Source organism: Heterodontus francisci, chromosome 18, assembly GCF_036365525.1.
Source record: "Heterodontus francisci isolate sHetFra1 chromosome 18, sHetFra1.hap1, whole genome shotgun sequence".
NCBI classification, from domain to species: domain Eukaryota; kingdom Metazoa; phylum Chordata; class Chondrichthyes; order Heterodontiformes; family Heterodontidae; genus Heterodontus; species Heterodontus francisci.
The window spans coordinates 5,118,903-5,135,297 of NC_090388.1; the positions used below are offsets into that span (position 1 = coordinate 5,118,903).

The 16,395-nt window shown below is 42.8% G+C and overlaps 2 protein-coding genes across 4 annotated transcripts in view; one reads left to right on the forward strand and one right to left on the reverse strand.

Moving 5' to 3' along the window:
* The first annotated feature begins 4,385 nt into the window (after positions 1–4,385).
* Positions 4,386–9,101, forward strand: pmch (pro-melanin-concentrating hormone). Its single transcript, XM_068050147.1, has 3 exons — positions 4,386–4,595; positions 5,797–6,043; positions 8,867–9,101. The coding sequence occupies exons 1-3, from the start codon at positions 4,386–4,388 to the stop codon at positions 8,914–8,916; spliced, it is 507 nt and encodes a 168-aa protein (XP_067906248.1). The 3' UTR covers positions 8,917–9,101.
* The window catches only part of parpbp (PARP1 binding protein), a 65,005-nt gene continuing 55,312 nt past the window's right edge, over positions 6,703–16,395 (reverse strand). For all 3 annotated transcript variants that reach the window (XM_068050144.1, XM_068050146.1, XM_068050145.1), the window contains exons 10-11: positions 13,620–13,782; positions 6,703–9,611 (exon numbers count right to left, since the gene is read on the reverse strand). In XM_068050144.1, the coding sequence (XP_067906245.1) occupies positions 9,283–9,611; positions 13,620–13,782 (492 nt within the window). In that variant the 3' untranslated portion in view covers positions 6,703–9,282. The remainder of the gene's footprint in view (positions 9,612–13,619; positions 13,783–16,395) is intronic.

The window sequence follows — 16,395 nt, forward strand, 5'->3', positions numbered from 1 at the left end:
CAGTGTTCACACAGATCCCTATATTGGACTCCTAATAAATGCAGATAGAAACCTGAATGTCTCTGATTTCCCAATCCCAGATCTGGCAGGGATTTTCACATCTGAAAATTTTATAGAATCACAAAGCACAGAAGGAGGCCATTCAACCCATCATGCCTGTGCTAGCTCTTTGAAACAGCTATCCAATCAGTCCCACTCCCCTGCTCTTTTCCAGAGCCATGTAACTTTTTTTCTTTTTAAGTATTTATCCAATTCCCTTTTGAAAGTTACTATTGAATCTGCTTCCACTGCCCTTTCAGGCAGCGCGTTCCAGATCACAACAACTCACTGAGTAAATACATTCTCATCTGTTGTTTTGCTTTTTACCGGTTATTTTATATCTGTGTTCTCTGGTTACCATTTCTCCTGCTAGTGGAAACAGTTTCTCTTTATTTCCTCTATCAACATCCTCCATAATTTTGAACAGCTATTTTAAATCTCCCCTTAATCTTGTCTGCTCTAAGGAGAACAATCCCAGTTTCTCCAATAAAAACAAAATACTGCAGATGCAGGAAATCTGAAATAAAAACAGAAAGTGCTGGAAATACTCAGCGGGTCAGGCAGCATCTGTGGAGAGAGAAGCAGAGTTAATGTTTCAGGTCAGTGACCCTTCTTCAGAAAGTTCTGAAATGTTAACTTTGCTTCTCTCTCCACAGATGCTGACAGACCTGCTGAGTATTTCCAGCACTTTCTGATTTTATCCCAGTATCTTCAACCTCTTCACAAAACTGAAGCCCCTCATCCACAGTATCGTGCTGCTAAATCTCCTCTTCATCCTTTTCAGGCCCTTAACATCTTTCCTAAAGTGTGGTGCCCAGAGCTGACTGCTGTGATTAGTCAACAACTCCATCAGCATTGTATCCTGGAATTCCCAGCATGGTGTAAGGTGAACTAGATGAACTTTGATCCAGGAATTCCTATGTTTCTCCAGACTGTGTGTCTTGTTAGAATTGATAAAATTATGAGCATCACACCTATTGAATCACAGAATCATAGAATGGTTACAGCACAGAAGGAGACCATTCAGCCCAGCACTTTTGAGTCAGCTCTCTCCAAGAGCAGCTCAGTTAGTCCCACTCTCCTGCCTTTCCATGTAGCCCTGCAAAGTTTTTTCCTCACACAATAATCCAATCCTGCTTTGAAAGCCTCGATTGAATCTGCCTCCACCACACTCTCAGACAGTGCATTCCAGATCCTAAACACTCACTGAATCTGCCTCCACCACACTCTCAGACAGTGCATTCCAGATCCTAAACACTCACTGAACCTGCCTCCACCACACTCTCAGACAGTGCATTCCAGATCCTAAACACTCACTGAACCTGCCTCCACCACACTCTCAGGCAGTGCATTCCAGATCCTAAACACTCACTGAATCTGCCTCCACCACACTCTCAGGCAGTGCATTCCAGATCCTAAACACTCACTGAACCTGCCTCCACCACACTCTCAGACAGTGCATTACAGATCCTAAACACTCACTGAACCTGCCTCCACCACACTCTCAGACAGTGCATTCCAGATCCTAAACACTCACTGAACCTGCCTCCACCACACTCTCAGACAGTGTATTCCAGATCCTAAACACTCACTGAACCTGCCTCCACCACGCTCTCAAACAGTGTATTCCAGATCTTAAACACTCACTGAACCTGACTCCACCACGCTCTCAGACAGTGCATTCCAGATCCTAAACACTCACTGAACCTGACTCCACCAGACTCTCAGGCAGTGCATTCCAGATCCTAAACACTCACTGAACCTGCCTCCACCACACTCTCAGACAGTGCATTCCAGATCCTAAACACTCACTGAACCTGACTCCACCACACTCTCAGACAGTGCATTCCAGATCCTAAACATTCACTGAACCTGCCTCCACCACACTCTCAGACAGTGCATTCCAGATCCTAAACACTCACTGAACCTGCCTCCACCACACTCTCAGACAGTGCATTCCAGATCCTAAACACTCACTGAACCTGCCTCCACCACACTCTCAGACAGTGCATTCCAGATCCTAAACACTCACTGAACCTGCCTCCACCACACTCTCAGACAGTGTATTCCAGATCCTAAACACTCACTGAACCTGACTCCACCACACTCTCAGACAGTGCATTCCAGATCCTAACCACTCGCTGTGAAGAGTTTTTCCTCATGTCATCGTTGCTTCTCTTGTCAATCACCTTAAATCAGTGTCCTCTGATTCTCAACCCTTTGACCAATGGGAATAGTTTTTCCCTATCCAGTCAGTCCAGCTCCCTCATGATTTTGAACACCTCCATCAAATCTCCTTTTAGTCCACCAGCTTCTCCAAACTATCAACGTAGCTGAAGTTCCTCATCCCTGGAACCATTCTTGTAAATCTTTTCTGCACCCTCTATAATGCCTTCACTTCCTTTCTAAAGTGTGGTGCCCAGAATTGGACACAATACTCCAGTTTTGGCCAAACCAGTTTTTGTACAGGTTTATTATAACTTCCTTGTTTTTGTACTCTATGCTCTTATTTATAAAACCCAAGATTTCATCTGCTTTATTAACTGCTTTCTCAATCTGTCCTGCCACCTTCAATGATTGGTGGACATATACACCCAGGTCCCTCTGCTCTTGCACCCAGTTTAGAATTGTACCCTTTATTTTATATTGTCGCTCCTCGTTCTTACTACCAAAATGAATTACTTCACACTTCCCTGCATTTCATCTGCACTTGTTCACCCATTCCACCAACTTGTCTGTGTTTATCTTGAAGTTTATCACTATCGTCCTCACAGTTCTCAGTACTTAAACGTTTTGTCTCATCTGTAAATTATCCATTAATGTTCTCTGACAGCATTGGTCTAAGCTCAAATCATAGAATGTTCCAGCAGAAGGCAGGTCGCCTGGCCCAATTTGATAAATTTAATTCCCTTTGAATTATTGGAATAGATGTGACACCCTGTGAAACATTAACTAATGTGATATACACAAGGGGAGAATAGAGGGAATTAAAATCAAATCATATACAAAACAGGAAAAGAAAGGTCGGATTAAGAGAGAGAGAGAGACAGGAAAAGTTAAAAAAAATTAAAAAGTTGACATTTTTTAGAATCTCCAACAACAATTGATTGCATGTAGGAATGAGATTGAACAGTTTAAATTGTTCCCTTTCTGGGCTAGTGTTAGCTTGTCATTTACATTAATTAACAATTATCACACTGTCAGCAAAATACTTACACTATTAACTTCCAGTCCTACCTTTCTTTCGTGAGTTTGATGAGCAATTAATGTGCAAATCCAGCAAGTTCTTAAAAATAACAGGGAGGCTGAAGGCAAGATGTCATCTGTGCAAGGCAAACTCACACAGCTCACAGCATAGCTCCTAAACCCCTGAACTCATTGGCCAATTTGTGAATTAATAATGTACGTTATTAACATGCCATTAGTTTTCCAGTAAGATTCAGCTAAAATCTTTTATTTGCTCCATTTCATATTTAAACCTAGAGCAATATTTCTTTATTGATCAAACCCATGTGAATAAATAATTGCAGGTTAACTGCAGCCTCCAAATAATTATCCTGTAAAGAGAAAAGCAATATTACACTGACCAGTTCTGATCTTTGCTCTGTAAAGTGTGTTTAAAGGCACAATATAAATACAAGTTATCAATGTTCGAGAGTACTTCCAATATTTAACTAGTGCAATCTCTTAGATAAATGGTGTCTTTTTTTAATCAAGGTTTGAAACTTTTGAAGGATTATTAAATTCTTATGCCCTTTCTTAGAGCTTTCATAGATAAAAGCTACCTCTCCAAGACAGGAAAGATTCTCTACTCAAAATAAATTTTTAAGGGATTAGCAATATTTCATTACGAAACCCGCCTTCTTTGCCTGAGATTTTGTCCAATTTATAAAATACATGATCGCCACTTTTCATTCAAGACAAAAGGGAAGAGGATGTATTTCTTCAAGGATCTTTCAAGGCTTAGTATCGCAAATTAGATATGTTAATATGTCATCCATTGGACAAAAGTATAACCATTCTTTTTGGCATCTTAGGGTACCTTTTTCTTTTCATAGTGGAAATAAGTCATTAAGACTGCTGCTGTTTTGGATATTAGAAAGGTTGCAATTGAAATAAACCCATTAAAATTTAGATTGAAGAAAACGATCAGATCACCTCTTGCTGTGATGAATTAGTTTGCCTCACATTCAGACATGACAAACCTAAGCTGTCAGATGGGTTTCTGCAGGAGGTCGATTAATAATGTTCAGGGATATAAAGGCCGGTGTACTGTTTTCCCACCTACTTCAGATTGCCTTGGGTTTCCATACAAACCTCCTTTGGCTCTTGAGGCACAACCAATAATGATCGCCTCTGTTTACACTGCTCTCTTTATCTCTGTGCTATTCTCTGTAGAATTTTTCATTTTGTCTGCTAAAGCTGTCGAACGGTTGGAAGAAAGCAAGGTGCCGCAGAATGCCTTTAACCCAGGAACGTTGACGAGTATTGGCCAACCAGAGAAACCGAGGTCTTCGGGCTCATTCAAGCCGTACTATCTTCTGCAGCCAGGCAAAGTAAATCCAAACGTTCTTCATTTATTGCAGTAAATTCTTTTCAAATGTGTAACTGATTCTTTCATTTCCTAAAAAAAACCTGTTAATTCAACTTCTAAATGTTTAACGTAAGTTGGTAAAATTAATTTGTATCAGCAGTCGGAACTTGCAAGGAGTCCCCATGTCCAGGGGGTTAGTGGAGAAAATCAGCATGCCCTCTCTCCTAAGAGGGGTCTCGATAGAGTAAATAAAAAGAAACAGTTTCCATTAGGATTTTTGCCGGGTGCTCCGGTTTCCTCCCACAGCCAAAGACTTGCAGGTGATAGGTAAATTGGCCGTTGTAAATTGCCCCTAGTGTAGGTAGGTGGTAGGGAATATGGGATTACTGTAGGGTTAGTATAAATGGGTGGTTGTTGGTCGGCACAGACTCGGTGGGTCGAAGGGCCTGTTTCAGTGCTGCATCTCTAAATAAAAAATAAATAAATTAGTAGAAGAGTTGTTTAGCCCTTTGTGCCTGTCCCAGCTCTTTGAAATATCTGTATTATTAGCTCAACACCCCCACAGGGGAGTGGGACTGATTGAATAGCTCGGTGGAGAGCCAGCATGGACTCGGTGGGTCGAATGGCCTCCTTCTGTGCCATAAGTGACTATGACTCTTTCCCCATAGCCCTGCAAATTTCTGCTTAAGTATTTATCCAATTCCCTTATGAAAATTATGATTGAATCTGCTTCAACTAGCAGCACATTCACAACAACCCACAGCAGAATTGTTTTCTCATCTCCCCTTCCGGTTCTTTTGCCAATTATCTTAGATCTGTGTCCACTGGTTACCAACTCTCCCCCAAGTGGAAACAATTTCTCCTTAGTTATTCTATCAATCCCATCGGAATTTTGAACTTCTGTTAAATCACCTCTTAACTTTCGCTGCTCTAAAGAGAACAATCCAACTCTCTAGCCTCACCACATAACTGAAGTCCCTTATGGAATTTGGAATTCCCTCCCTAAATCTTTCCACCTCTCTCTCTTTGCCTTTACGATGCTACTTAAAACCAATTTCTTTGACCAAGCATTTGGTCACCTATCACGATGTCTCCATCTTTGGCTTGATAAATTTTGTCCTATTTACACTCTTGTGAAGTGGCCTTGAGACGTTTTATTATGTTAAAGGCATTATAAAAATGTGAGTTGTTGTTGTAAACATTTGCTCTCATCTTCTGTTTAGGATTTAGGTTTTAGGTTGGACCCCAAAACTATTCCACATCCTTTTACATCTGCCAGCCAAAGGTTATTCAAACTACCTTTGAACTTGCATGAGCCAATGAAAGAGCCATTGTACTTCTCAGCCAAGAGGGCCGACGCATCTGAAGCATCCAATCAAGTGGAACAAATTGACACGACAGACGCGCTTGGAGTCACTACCGATGGAGAAAATGGGGCTATATTTCCCATGGGTAGGAGAGATTTTGACAGTAAGTGGTCGGCGTTTGGAAATGGCTGTGGAGTTGTGATGTGCAATTATGGAGGGGAGAGGGGCAAGTTGTGAGATGGTCTTTATTGAGCGGTCTGTGTTGACGTTTAGGTTTTTTGCCCATGAATTTTTTTCCCTGATGTAAGGCTTACACTACAGCCTGTAGATAAGTTGCTCAGTAGTTTTATCTCAGCTGCGGCCCATTGGAGTGACCAACCCCAGAATGTCACATTCCTAGACGGCTCCTGCTGCCAAAACGATGAATCTTCAGAACAACCTATGCTTTACCACTGCGTACAACAATTTGCCAACACTGAAAGCATTACTTAGCGTGTTGCTGGCACATATGTCAGAAGTTGGTGAGCTCAAGATCTACGGCCAGACTTGAGCATATAATCTGAATTGATAGGGCAATTCGGTACCAAGGGAGTGCTGCAGCGTGGGAGGTGTCGTCTTTTGGATAAGACATTAAAATCAAAGTCCTGCATGCCTGTCCTAGTCATTATCCTTATTAGATTAATTGGCTGTATGTCACAGCCCTACTTTGAGGACATCAGTGCCTGTAAACGGGCTGCCACATTTGCCAACATAATGGCGACTGAGCTTCTAAATTAAATATAGATGAAATGTGTTGGAACATTTCTAAGATGGAGAGAGAACTTGTACTTACACAGCTTTATTCACACTCTCAGGGCAGTCCAAAGCAATTCACATTAATATTGTTGCAACATAAAAAACACAGCCGCCAACTTGTGCACAGTAAGATTCCACAACAGTAATAGAATAATGTGCAGATAATTTGTTTCAGTGATGTTGGGTGAGAGATAAATATTAACCAGGATATGAGGGAAAATTCCTCTGTTCTTCAAAATAGTGCCATGGGCTCGTTTGCATCCTTCGGAGAGGATGTCTGGGCCTCAATTTACTGCCTCATCTGAAAGGCGGCACCTCTGAAAATAGAACATAGGAACAGGAGGAGGCTATTGAGCCTCTGGAGCCTGTTCCACTATTCAGTTAGATCATGGCTCATCTAATCTTCCTGCCTTAGTTCAGTAATCCTTAAAACAATAAAAAAAATCTATGAATCTTGGTTTTTAAAATTTCAATTGACCCCCCCACCCACAACATTTTATTTGGTGGAGGCGAAAAAAGTTCCAGATTTGCACTAGCCTTTGAGTGAAGAAGTGCTTCCTGACATCACCTCTGAACAGCCTGGCTCTAATTTTAAGGTTATGCCTCTTTGTTCTGGACTCCCCCCACCAGAGCAAATAGTTTCTCTCGATCTACACTGCCAACTCCTTCAATCATCTTAAACACCTCAATTAGTGCACCTCTTAATCCTGAATATTCAAGGGAATACAAGCCTAGGCTATGGCCTCATTGTTTAACCCTTGCAGACCTGGTATCATTCCGATGAATCTAAATGCAGCACTGCCTCAGTATAGTACTAGAGTAGCAGCCTCGAGCTTTATCAAGGTGTCACAGCATTAGCTCAATGAATGCATTCTTGCCCGCGTCAAAAGAACTTTGGTTTAATCCCCAATCCAAAGTCACAAAAAGATGCACCAGCTGTTCCTGCAGGACCGTTAGAAAAGGTTTTCATTTTACATTTAATTGTAAAGAGCTGAACTCAAGAGGAGGTGAGAGTGACTGCTCTTGACATCAAGGCAGCATTTGTCCGAGTATGGTATCAAGGAGCCCTAGCAAAACTGGAGTCAATGGGAATCAGGGGGAAAACTCTCCGGTGGCTGGAGTCAAACCTAACACAAAGGAAGATGGTTGTAGTTGTTGGAGGTCAATCATCTGAGCTCCAGGACATCACTGCAGGAGTTCCTCAAGGTATCCTAGGCCCAACCATCTTCAGCTGCTTCAATGACCTTCCTTCAATCATTAGGCCAAAAGTGGGGATGGTCGCTGATGATTGCACAATGTTCAGCACCATTCGCGACTCCTCAGATACTGAAGCAGCCCGTGCAGAAATGCAGCAAAACCTGGACAATATCCAGGCATGAACTAATAACTGGCAAGTAACATTCGCACCACACAAGTGGCAGGCAATGACCACCCCCAACAAGGGAGAATCTAACCATCTCCCCTTGACATTCAATGGCATTACCATCGCTGAATCCCCCACGATCAACATCCTAGGGGTTACCATTGACCAGAAACTGAACTGGAGTAGCCATATAAATACCGTGGCTACAAGAGCAGGTCGGAGGCTAGGAGTCCTGTGGCGAGTAATTCACCTCCTGGCTCCCCAATGCCTGTCCATCATCTACAAGGCACAAGTCAGGAGTGTGATGGAATACTCTTCACTTGCCTGGATGGGTGCAGCTCCAACAACACTCAAGAAGCACAACACCAGCCAGCACAAAGCAGAGATTGATTAGCACCCCATCCACAAACATTCACTCCCTCCACCACAGTGGCAGCAGTGTGTACCATCTACAAGATGCATTGCAGCAATGCACCAAGGCTCCTTAGACAGCACCTTCCAAACCCACGACCTCTACCAACAAGAAGGACAAGGGCAGCAAATACATGGGAACACCACCACCTGCAAGTTCCCCTCCAAGTCACACACCATCCTGACTTGGAACTATATCACCGTTCCTTCACTGTTGCTGGGTCAAAATCCTATAACTCCCTTCCTAACAGCACTGTGGGTGTACCTACCTCATCTGGACTGCAGCGGTTCAAGAAGGCAGCTCACCACCACCTTCTCAAGGGCAATTAGGGATGGGCAATAAATGGTGACCCACATCCCATGATTGAATAAATAAAATGTAAAATATTTAATTATATTTTCTTTTCTATACCACAGTGCTGCGATGCATGCTGGGAAGAGTATACCGACCCTGCTGGCAAAACTGACCATCTCTTCACAGCTACAAGATACTTGGTGAAATTTTAATTGGCAGTATTTGATCAATACCATTCTATATTCGTCCTGTAAGGGTATTCATAGATAATTGAAACTGTGCACTTAGTCTTTCATGTGGTTTGTTGTTCATTGTTTAAACAGTGAATGCTTTAAGCTGAATTTGCTCATTATTGAACTTGTGACCATCACTGTATAAAAAAGATTAAAGTGTTGAATATTCTGCATTCATAACTGTAAGAACATTGCCTGTGCACTGCATTTTGGAAATAAATTCACACAAACTAGTTGTTCATAATCAACAGTTCAACATTTAAAACCTATATCCTGTCCAGTTTTGAAAGAGGAAAAAAAACATTTTAAACTCTAAAGAAATTTGTGAGCTTTGATTGCCCAGGAATTAACTTATTTCTGGCTTTAGTTTTGATGGCCTTTAAAGTTGCTGGCAATTTCTTCCCCATTTTCCCCTCCAGTGTGACCGTCGTCACATCAGCAGAGTTTGGAGGCTTATTCTCGCAGTCCAGATTGGCATCCGATTCTGCCCGTTTCCGCTTTGCCACCTTCCCGCCACCTTTCCGATTCCCAATGTTCTCATTCCCAGCTTTCCCGAGATGCATTATGTGTCCTCGTTTACTTGCGAGATCTGGCCTTCCTGCGGATTGGGTTGCTGGCGTTTGGCTGGTTTCACCTTGAAGAGGGAGGAAAAGTGGAAGGAAGGAAACTTAAATTAGAACTTGCTAGGCAAATTGCAATTTACATTTTTAAAAAAAAAAAAAAAAGGTCTTTTTTGAATATATTACACTTCCTTAGTCTAATTTCTTCTGAAGAAGAAGACACTTCATCCTCCCCCTCCCCCAACCCAGTATGGGAAAGGAAGCGAACAGCAGTGCAGTGGTTGACACTGCCCAGTCATCCAATATTTAGATTTAGCCTTGCAAATTTTCTCTCCAAGTCTATATTTAATTCCAGTTTTCAGAATTCCAGATCATAACAACTTACTGTATAAAAAACATGTCCTCTCATCTCCCGCTCCCTAGTGCTTTTGCCCTGAGCCCTGGCATTCCCTACCTAAACCTCTCTTTCCTCCTTTAAGATGCTACTTAAAACTCAGCTCTTTGACCAAGTTTTTGTTCACCTGCCCTTACGTCTTCTTATGTGGCTCACTGTCAATTTTTTTCTTGCTAACACACCAGTGAAGCACCTTGGGATGTTAAAGGCATGATATAAATACAAGTTATTGTTGTGTCCTCTGGTTAGTGACCCTCCTGCCAGTGAAAACAGTTTCTAAGCAGCCATTCAGATACCTCTCGAGTTTGTGCTCCATGACCCCCACCTAGAAGAGCATTCCAGGGATTAATTACTCCTGCGTGAACAAGTGTTTCCAGACACAAGGACCAACTGGCATTGCACCAGTTCATTTCCTTCATCCCCTTGTACTGCAGTCAGAGTTTAACTGTTTCTATTTCACTATTTTACACATTTCGAAATGGTGAACTCTGCCTTCAAGGCAGCAGTGTCTCAGGTTGTTGAACCCTTACTCAAAGCTTCAACTTGACGGAACACAGATCATGACCCATCTCTGCACCACTTCCAGAACCTGGATATTTCCCTACTGCTTGGGAAAATAAGCACCCAAAGAATTACAAAAATACCCCATCAAAACAGTTAGTTATTGCACCATGCTACAGTATACCAGATGAGTTGGGAAGGATAGTGGGTAGTGTTAGTGTTACGACCAAGGCGGGAGGAGTGAACTGTTCTTCTAGTTCCACTTCTCCACAGGTCACAACATATATTTAATTTTTTTCCCCCAGTTACCGATATGGTCAATGATATACTCTACTCTTTATGCCAGAATAAAATACACCAACCAGGTTTCTTCAAATAAACAAAATTATCAGATTATAAAACAAGTCTTAACCAGTAATAATGCAGTGGTTAGCAACACAGCCTCACAGCTCCAGGGACCCGGGTTCGATTCTGGGTACTGCCTGTGCGGAGTTTGCAAGTTCTTCCTGTGTCTGCATGGGTTTTCGCCGGGTGCTCCGGTTTCCTCCCACCGCCAAAAACTTGCAGGTTGATAGGTAAATTGGCCATTGTAAATTGCCCCTAGTGTAGGTAGGTGGTAGGGAATATGGGATTACTGTAGGGTTAGTATAAATGGGTGGTTCTTGGTCGGCACAGACTCAGTGGGCCGAAGGGCCTGTTTCAGTGCTGTATCTCTAAATAAAATAAAAATAAATGCAAAGCAATAGCACATAGATTGAAATATAAAAAAAAGTTTCCTTTTTACCTTAGCCCCTCACACACACACACATATATACTGGTTAACCAGAAAAATAAAAAGAGATTTACTCTTTAGAGTTTCATTACAAAAAAGACAAAAAGAATACTTTGGTCAAATACTTGCTAATTCATGAAGAAAAAAATAGATATGGAAAGATGTCAGATGTCTTTTGTTTTGGTTTGGTGTCCCAAATACACAGACGGCAGTCACTGGGATCTTTCCAGAAGAGTTCTTTTCTGGCGACATTGAAGATCAGTATGGGCAGGTTTTCCAGGAAAAATGCAGCAACAGGGGTTTCAGGCAGGCCTTGCAGAAGGAATGCAGCATCAATTTCTCGGTTTCTCACACTCACTTCTAAGAGTTGTTCAAAGAGATGGAAAAACTGGCAGTCTTTTCAAAGAGCTGGAACAGGCTGAGCTGGGGTTTGTTTCTTTTATTCCTTTTCAGAACATGGTCCATATCCCAACTGCCTGTCCAAAGCGAAATTAGAAACATCTCAGGAGTCAAGCCTCCGGACCCCTTTAAATCAGGACCTGTCACTTCTCTGTAAACATCTTCCAAGTCAAAAAAAGCTCCCTGCTGGGAAAACTGGTGCCTTCCCATAACTGTTGTTTGCAAGCCAAATCCAAAAGACCTTCTGATGACCTCTTTTTAAAAAAAAAAAACACAAATCCTCAGAATTTAACAAAATAGTGGAAGCACTCGTAACAATGGTAAGGGTCAATTTCAGAATCTATTCGGACAGCCATTGCTTCCTGTGTGTTCCCAAGTGATAATTGTATAGAATTTACAGCACAGAAAGAGGTCAAACTGGTCTACATGAGCCTCTTCTAACCCTACTTCATCTAACTCCATCAACATATCCTTCTTTCCTTTCTCCTTCATATGTTATCCAGCTTCCCCTTCAATCCATCTACACTAGTCACCTCAACTGCTCTTTATGGTAGCGAGTTCCACATTCTCACCACTCTCTGGGTAGAGTTTCTCTTGCATTCCTTATTAGATTTATTACTAATAGAGAATAGAGTGCAGCTGCACTAAAATGCCAGACTAAGAATCTTCTCGTGACTGAAAGGCAAGCTACTAGTAACAAGCAAAGTTCCCTTTAAAATGTAAATTGTTGGGTGTGGCCAGTTTTTTCAGGTTTGGTCCCTTTAATTTTTTTTTTTTTTTTGCACAGTATTGATCACGGAACAAGTACCTTCCAGGCTCCTGGGAAGCTGCACACCCATTACAGCTTAGCAGGGAAATAGAATCATTGAAAGGTTACTGCACAGAAGGAGGCCATTTGGCCTGTTGTGCTGGCTCGCACTCCTCCATCTTTTCCCACCACTTCTCTTCAGATAATTATCCAATTCTCTTTTGAAAGCTGTAATTGAATCTGCCTCCACCACACTCAGACAGTACATTCCAGATCCGAACCACTCACTGAGCCTGCCTCCACCACACTCTCAGGCAGTGCATTCCAGATCCTAAACACTCACTGAACCTGCCTCCACCACTTTCTCAGGCAGTGCATTCCAGATCCTAAACACTCACTGAACCTGCCTCCACCACACTCTCAGACAGCGCATTCCAGATCCTAAACACTCACTGAACCTGCCTCCACCACATTCTCAGGCAGTGCATTCCAGATCCTAAACTCTCACTGAACCTGCCTCCACCACATTCTCAGGCAGTGCATTCCACATCCTAAACACTCACTGAACCTGCCTCCACCACACTCTCAGGCAGTGTATTCCAGATCCTAAACACTCACTGAACCTGCCTCCACCACACTCTCAGGCAGTGCATTCCAGATCCTAAACTCTCACTGAACGTGCCTCCACCACACTCTCAGGCAGTGCATTCCAGATCCAAACCACTCACTGCGCAAAAAATTTTTCTTCATGTTGCCATTGCTGCTTTTGCCCATCACCTTCAATCGGTGTCCTCTGGTACATTGGTAGCAAGTATCAAAACCAAAAACACCATCACATTTGAATGTCTGCAGGCTTACAATGAGACATCAATATTGGCACTGCAGAACATATAGATTTTACTCAAACTTTCTATGGTGCTCTTCACAGGCAATTGATGAATAAGTTGTTTTTGATGTACAAGACGGTGTCAAGAAGTTGCTCTGCAGAGTTTCCTAGTGGTCAGAATTTTCAATACCATATGACAGTTGACATAACAAAATTGAAAGGGAAGGGTTGACATCGCAACTTATAATAGTTCTGATGAAGGGTCACTGACCTGAAACGTTAACTCTGTTTCTCTCTCCACAAATGCTGCCAGACTTGCTGAGTATTTCCAGCACTTTGTTCTTATTACAATAGTAAATGTTGACATGAAAAAGGATGATAACAGGAAACAAGGTTTGTGGACAGGAAGCCTTATGAAAGATTTGTGTCAATATCCCATTACCTTCAGTAGGTACGTCACAGAAGATGTTTGGAACTGGTTTTGCTCCAGGTTGCACACAGGTTGGAGCCTGACTGAGGCTGAAGTCGTTCAGAGGCCTGCAATTTGCTGCAGAATCCTCATTATACGTACAAGAGAACTGTGACTTGATCAAAGTTTGCTTCACCTGAGAAAAGAGACACTAAAATAAAACTTGAGGCACAAAGCACATAACAGGCATGTCCCATCATAAGCTTAATTAAAAATATTTTTGATATCAATGATACAAATTAAATCCTGCGTTTGTTCAGTGAGCTAAAGCAGAACAGAAAATGCATGATTGGTGCTGTTCTGTAGGAATGCAAGTATCTAAACTATATTTTTAAATTGGAAACACTTAACCAGGTTAAAATAAAATTAGTTGATCTCCTGTAGCATTATACATGGGGTGTCAATTCCAAGTGTAGTGAGGTCTATATAAAATCTTAGCTAGAAGCCACACTTGTAAGCCTTATACTAGAAGCAAGATAAGGCTTCACACTATAGGAAGGATATTGAGATGTTTGAGAAGGTATAGTGCAGATACATTATGATGCTACCTACATGAGGAAGGAAAATATGAAGAGATTTGAAAAATTAAGGGTTTTTCTGTTAGAAAAAGGTGATTGATAGAAGGATATTAAAGTGATGAAAGGATGGAATGGGGTAAATAGAAACAGTAAGTGAGTAGGGCAGAGCAAGAGGCCACAGATGGTCAACAGCACGGATGCATCGGCTTTTTTAAAAATTCATTCATGGGATGTGGGCGTCGCTGGCCAGGCCAGCATTTATTGCCCATCCCTAATTGCCCTCGAGAAGGTGGTGGTGAGCTGCCTTCTTGAACCGCTGCAGTCCTTGTGAGGTAGGAAGGGAGTTCCAGGATTTTGACCCAGCGACAGTGAAGGAACGGCGATATAGTTCCAAGTCAGGATGGTGTGTGATTTGGAGGGGAACTTGCAGGTGGTGGTGTTCCCATGAGTCTGCTGCTCTTGTCCTTCTAGTTGGTAGAGGTTGCGGGTTTGGAAGGTGCTGTCTAAGGAGCCTTGGTGCGTTGCTGCAGTGCATCTTGTAGATGGTACACACTGCTGCCACTGTGCGTCGGTGGTGGAGGGAGTGAATGTTTGTGGATGGTGTGCCAATCAAGCGGGCTTCTTTGTCCTGGATGGTGTCGAGCTTCTTGAGTGTTGTTGGAGCTACACCCATCCAGGCAAGTGGAGCGTATTCCATCACACTCCTGACTTGTGCCTTGTAGATGGTGGACAGGCTTTGGGGAGTCAGGAGGGGAGTTACTCACCGCAGGATTCCTAGCCTCTGACCTGCTCTTGTAGCCATGGTATTTATATGGCTACTCCAGTTCAGTTTCTGGTCAATGGTAGCCCCTAGGATGTTGATAGTGGGGGATTCAGTGAAGGTAATGCCATTGAATGTCAAGGGGAGATGGTTAGATTCTCTCTTGCTGGAGATGGTCATTGCCTGGCACCTGTGTGGCGCAAATGTTACTTGCCACTTATCAGCCCAAGCCTGGATATTGTCCAGGTCTTGCTGCATTCCTACAAGGTCTGCTTCAGTATTTGAGGAGTCGCGAATGGTGCTGAACATTGCTGATTGCACAAACATTCCCACTTCTGACTTTATGATTGAAGGAAGGTCATTGATGAAGCAGCTGAAGATGGTTGGGCCTAGGATACCCTGAGGAACTGCTGCAGTGATGTCCTGGAGCTCAGATGATTGACCTCCAACAACTACAACCATCTTCCTTTGTGTTAGGTTTGACTCCAGCCACCAGAGAGTTTCCCCCCTGATTCCCATTGACCTTAGTTTTGCTAGGGCTCCTTGATGCCATACTTGGTCAAATGCTGCCTTGATGTCAAGGGCAGTCACTCTCACCTCACCTCGAGTTCAGCTCTTTTGTAGGCCAGACCAGGTAAGGACAGCAGATTTCCTTCCCTAAAGGACATGAGTGAACCAGATGGGTTTTTACAACAATTGACAATGGTTTCATGGCCATCATTAGACTAGCTTTTAATTCCAGATTTATTAATTAAATTCAAATTCCACCTTCTGCTGTGAACATAGAACAGTACCGGCCCTTCGGCCCACGATGTTGTGCCGAACCTTTAACCTACTCTAAGATCAAACTGACTACCTACCCTTCTTTCTACTATCATCCATGTACCTATTCAAGAGTCGCTTAAATGTCCCTAATGTATCTGCTTCTACTACCACCGCTGGCAGCGCATTCCACGCACCCACCACTCTCTGTGTAAAGAACCTACCTCTGACATCTCCCCAAAACCTTCCTCCAATCACCTTAAAATTATGCCCCCTGGTGATAGCCCTTTCCACCCTGGGAAAAAGTCTCTGGCTATCCACTCTATCTATGCCTCTCATCATCTTGTACCCCTCTATCAAGTCACCTCTCATCCTTCTTCGCTCCAATGAGAAAAACCCTAGCTCCCTCAATCTTTCTTCGTAGGACATGCCCTCCAGTCCAGGCAACATCCTGGTAAATCTCCTCTGCACCCTCTCTAAAGCTTCCACATCCTTCCTATAATGAGGCGACCAGAACTGAACACAATATTCCAAGTGTGGTCGAACCAGGGCCTTAAGGAGCTGCAGCATAACCTCGTGGCTTTTAAACTCAATCCCCCTGTTAATGAAAGCCAACACACCATACGCCTTCTTAACAACCCTATCAACTTGGGTGGCAACTTTGAGCGATCTATGGACATGGACCCCAAGATCCCTCTGTTCCTCCACA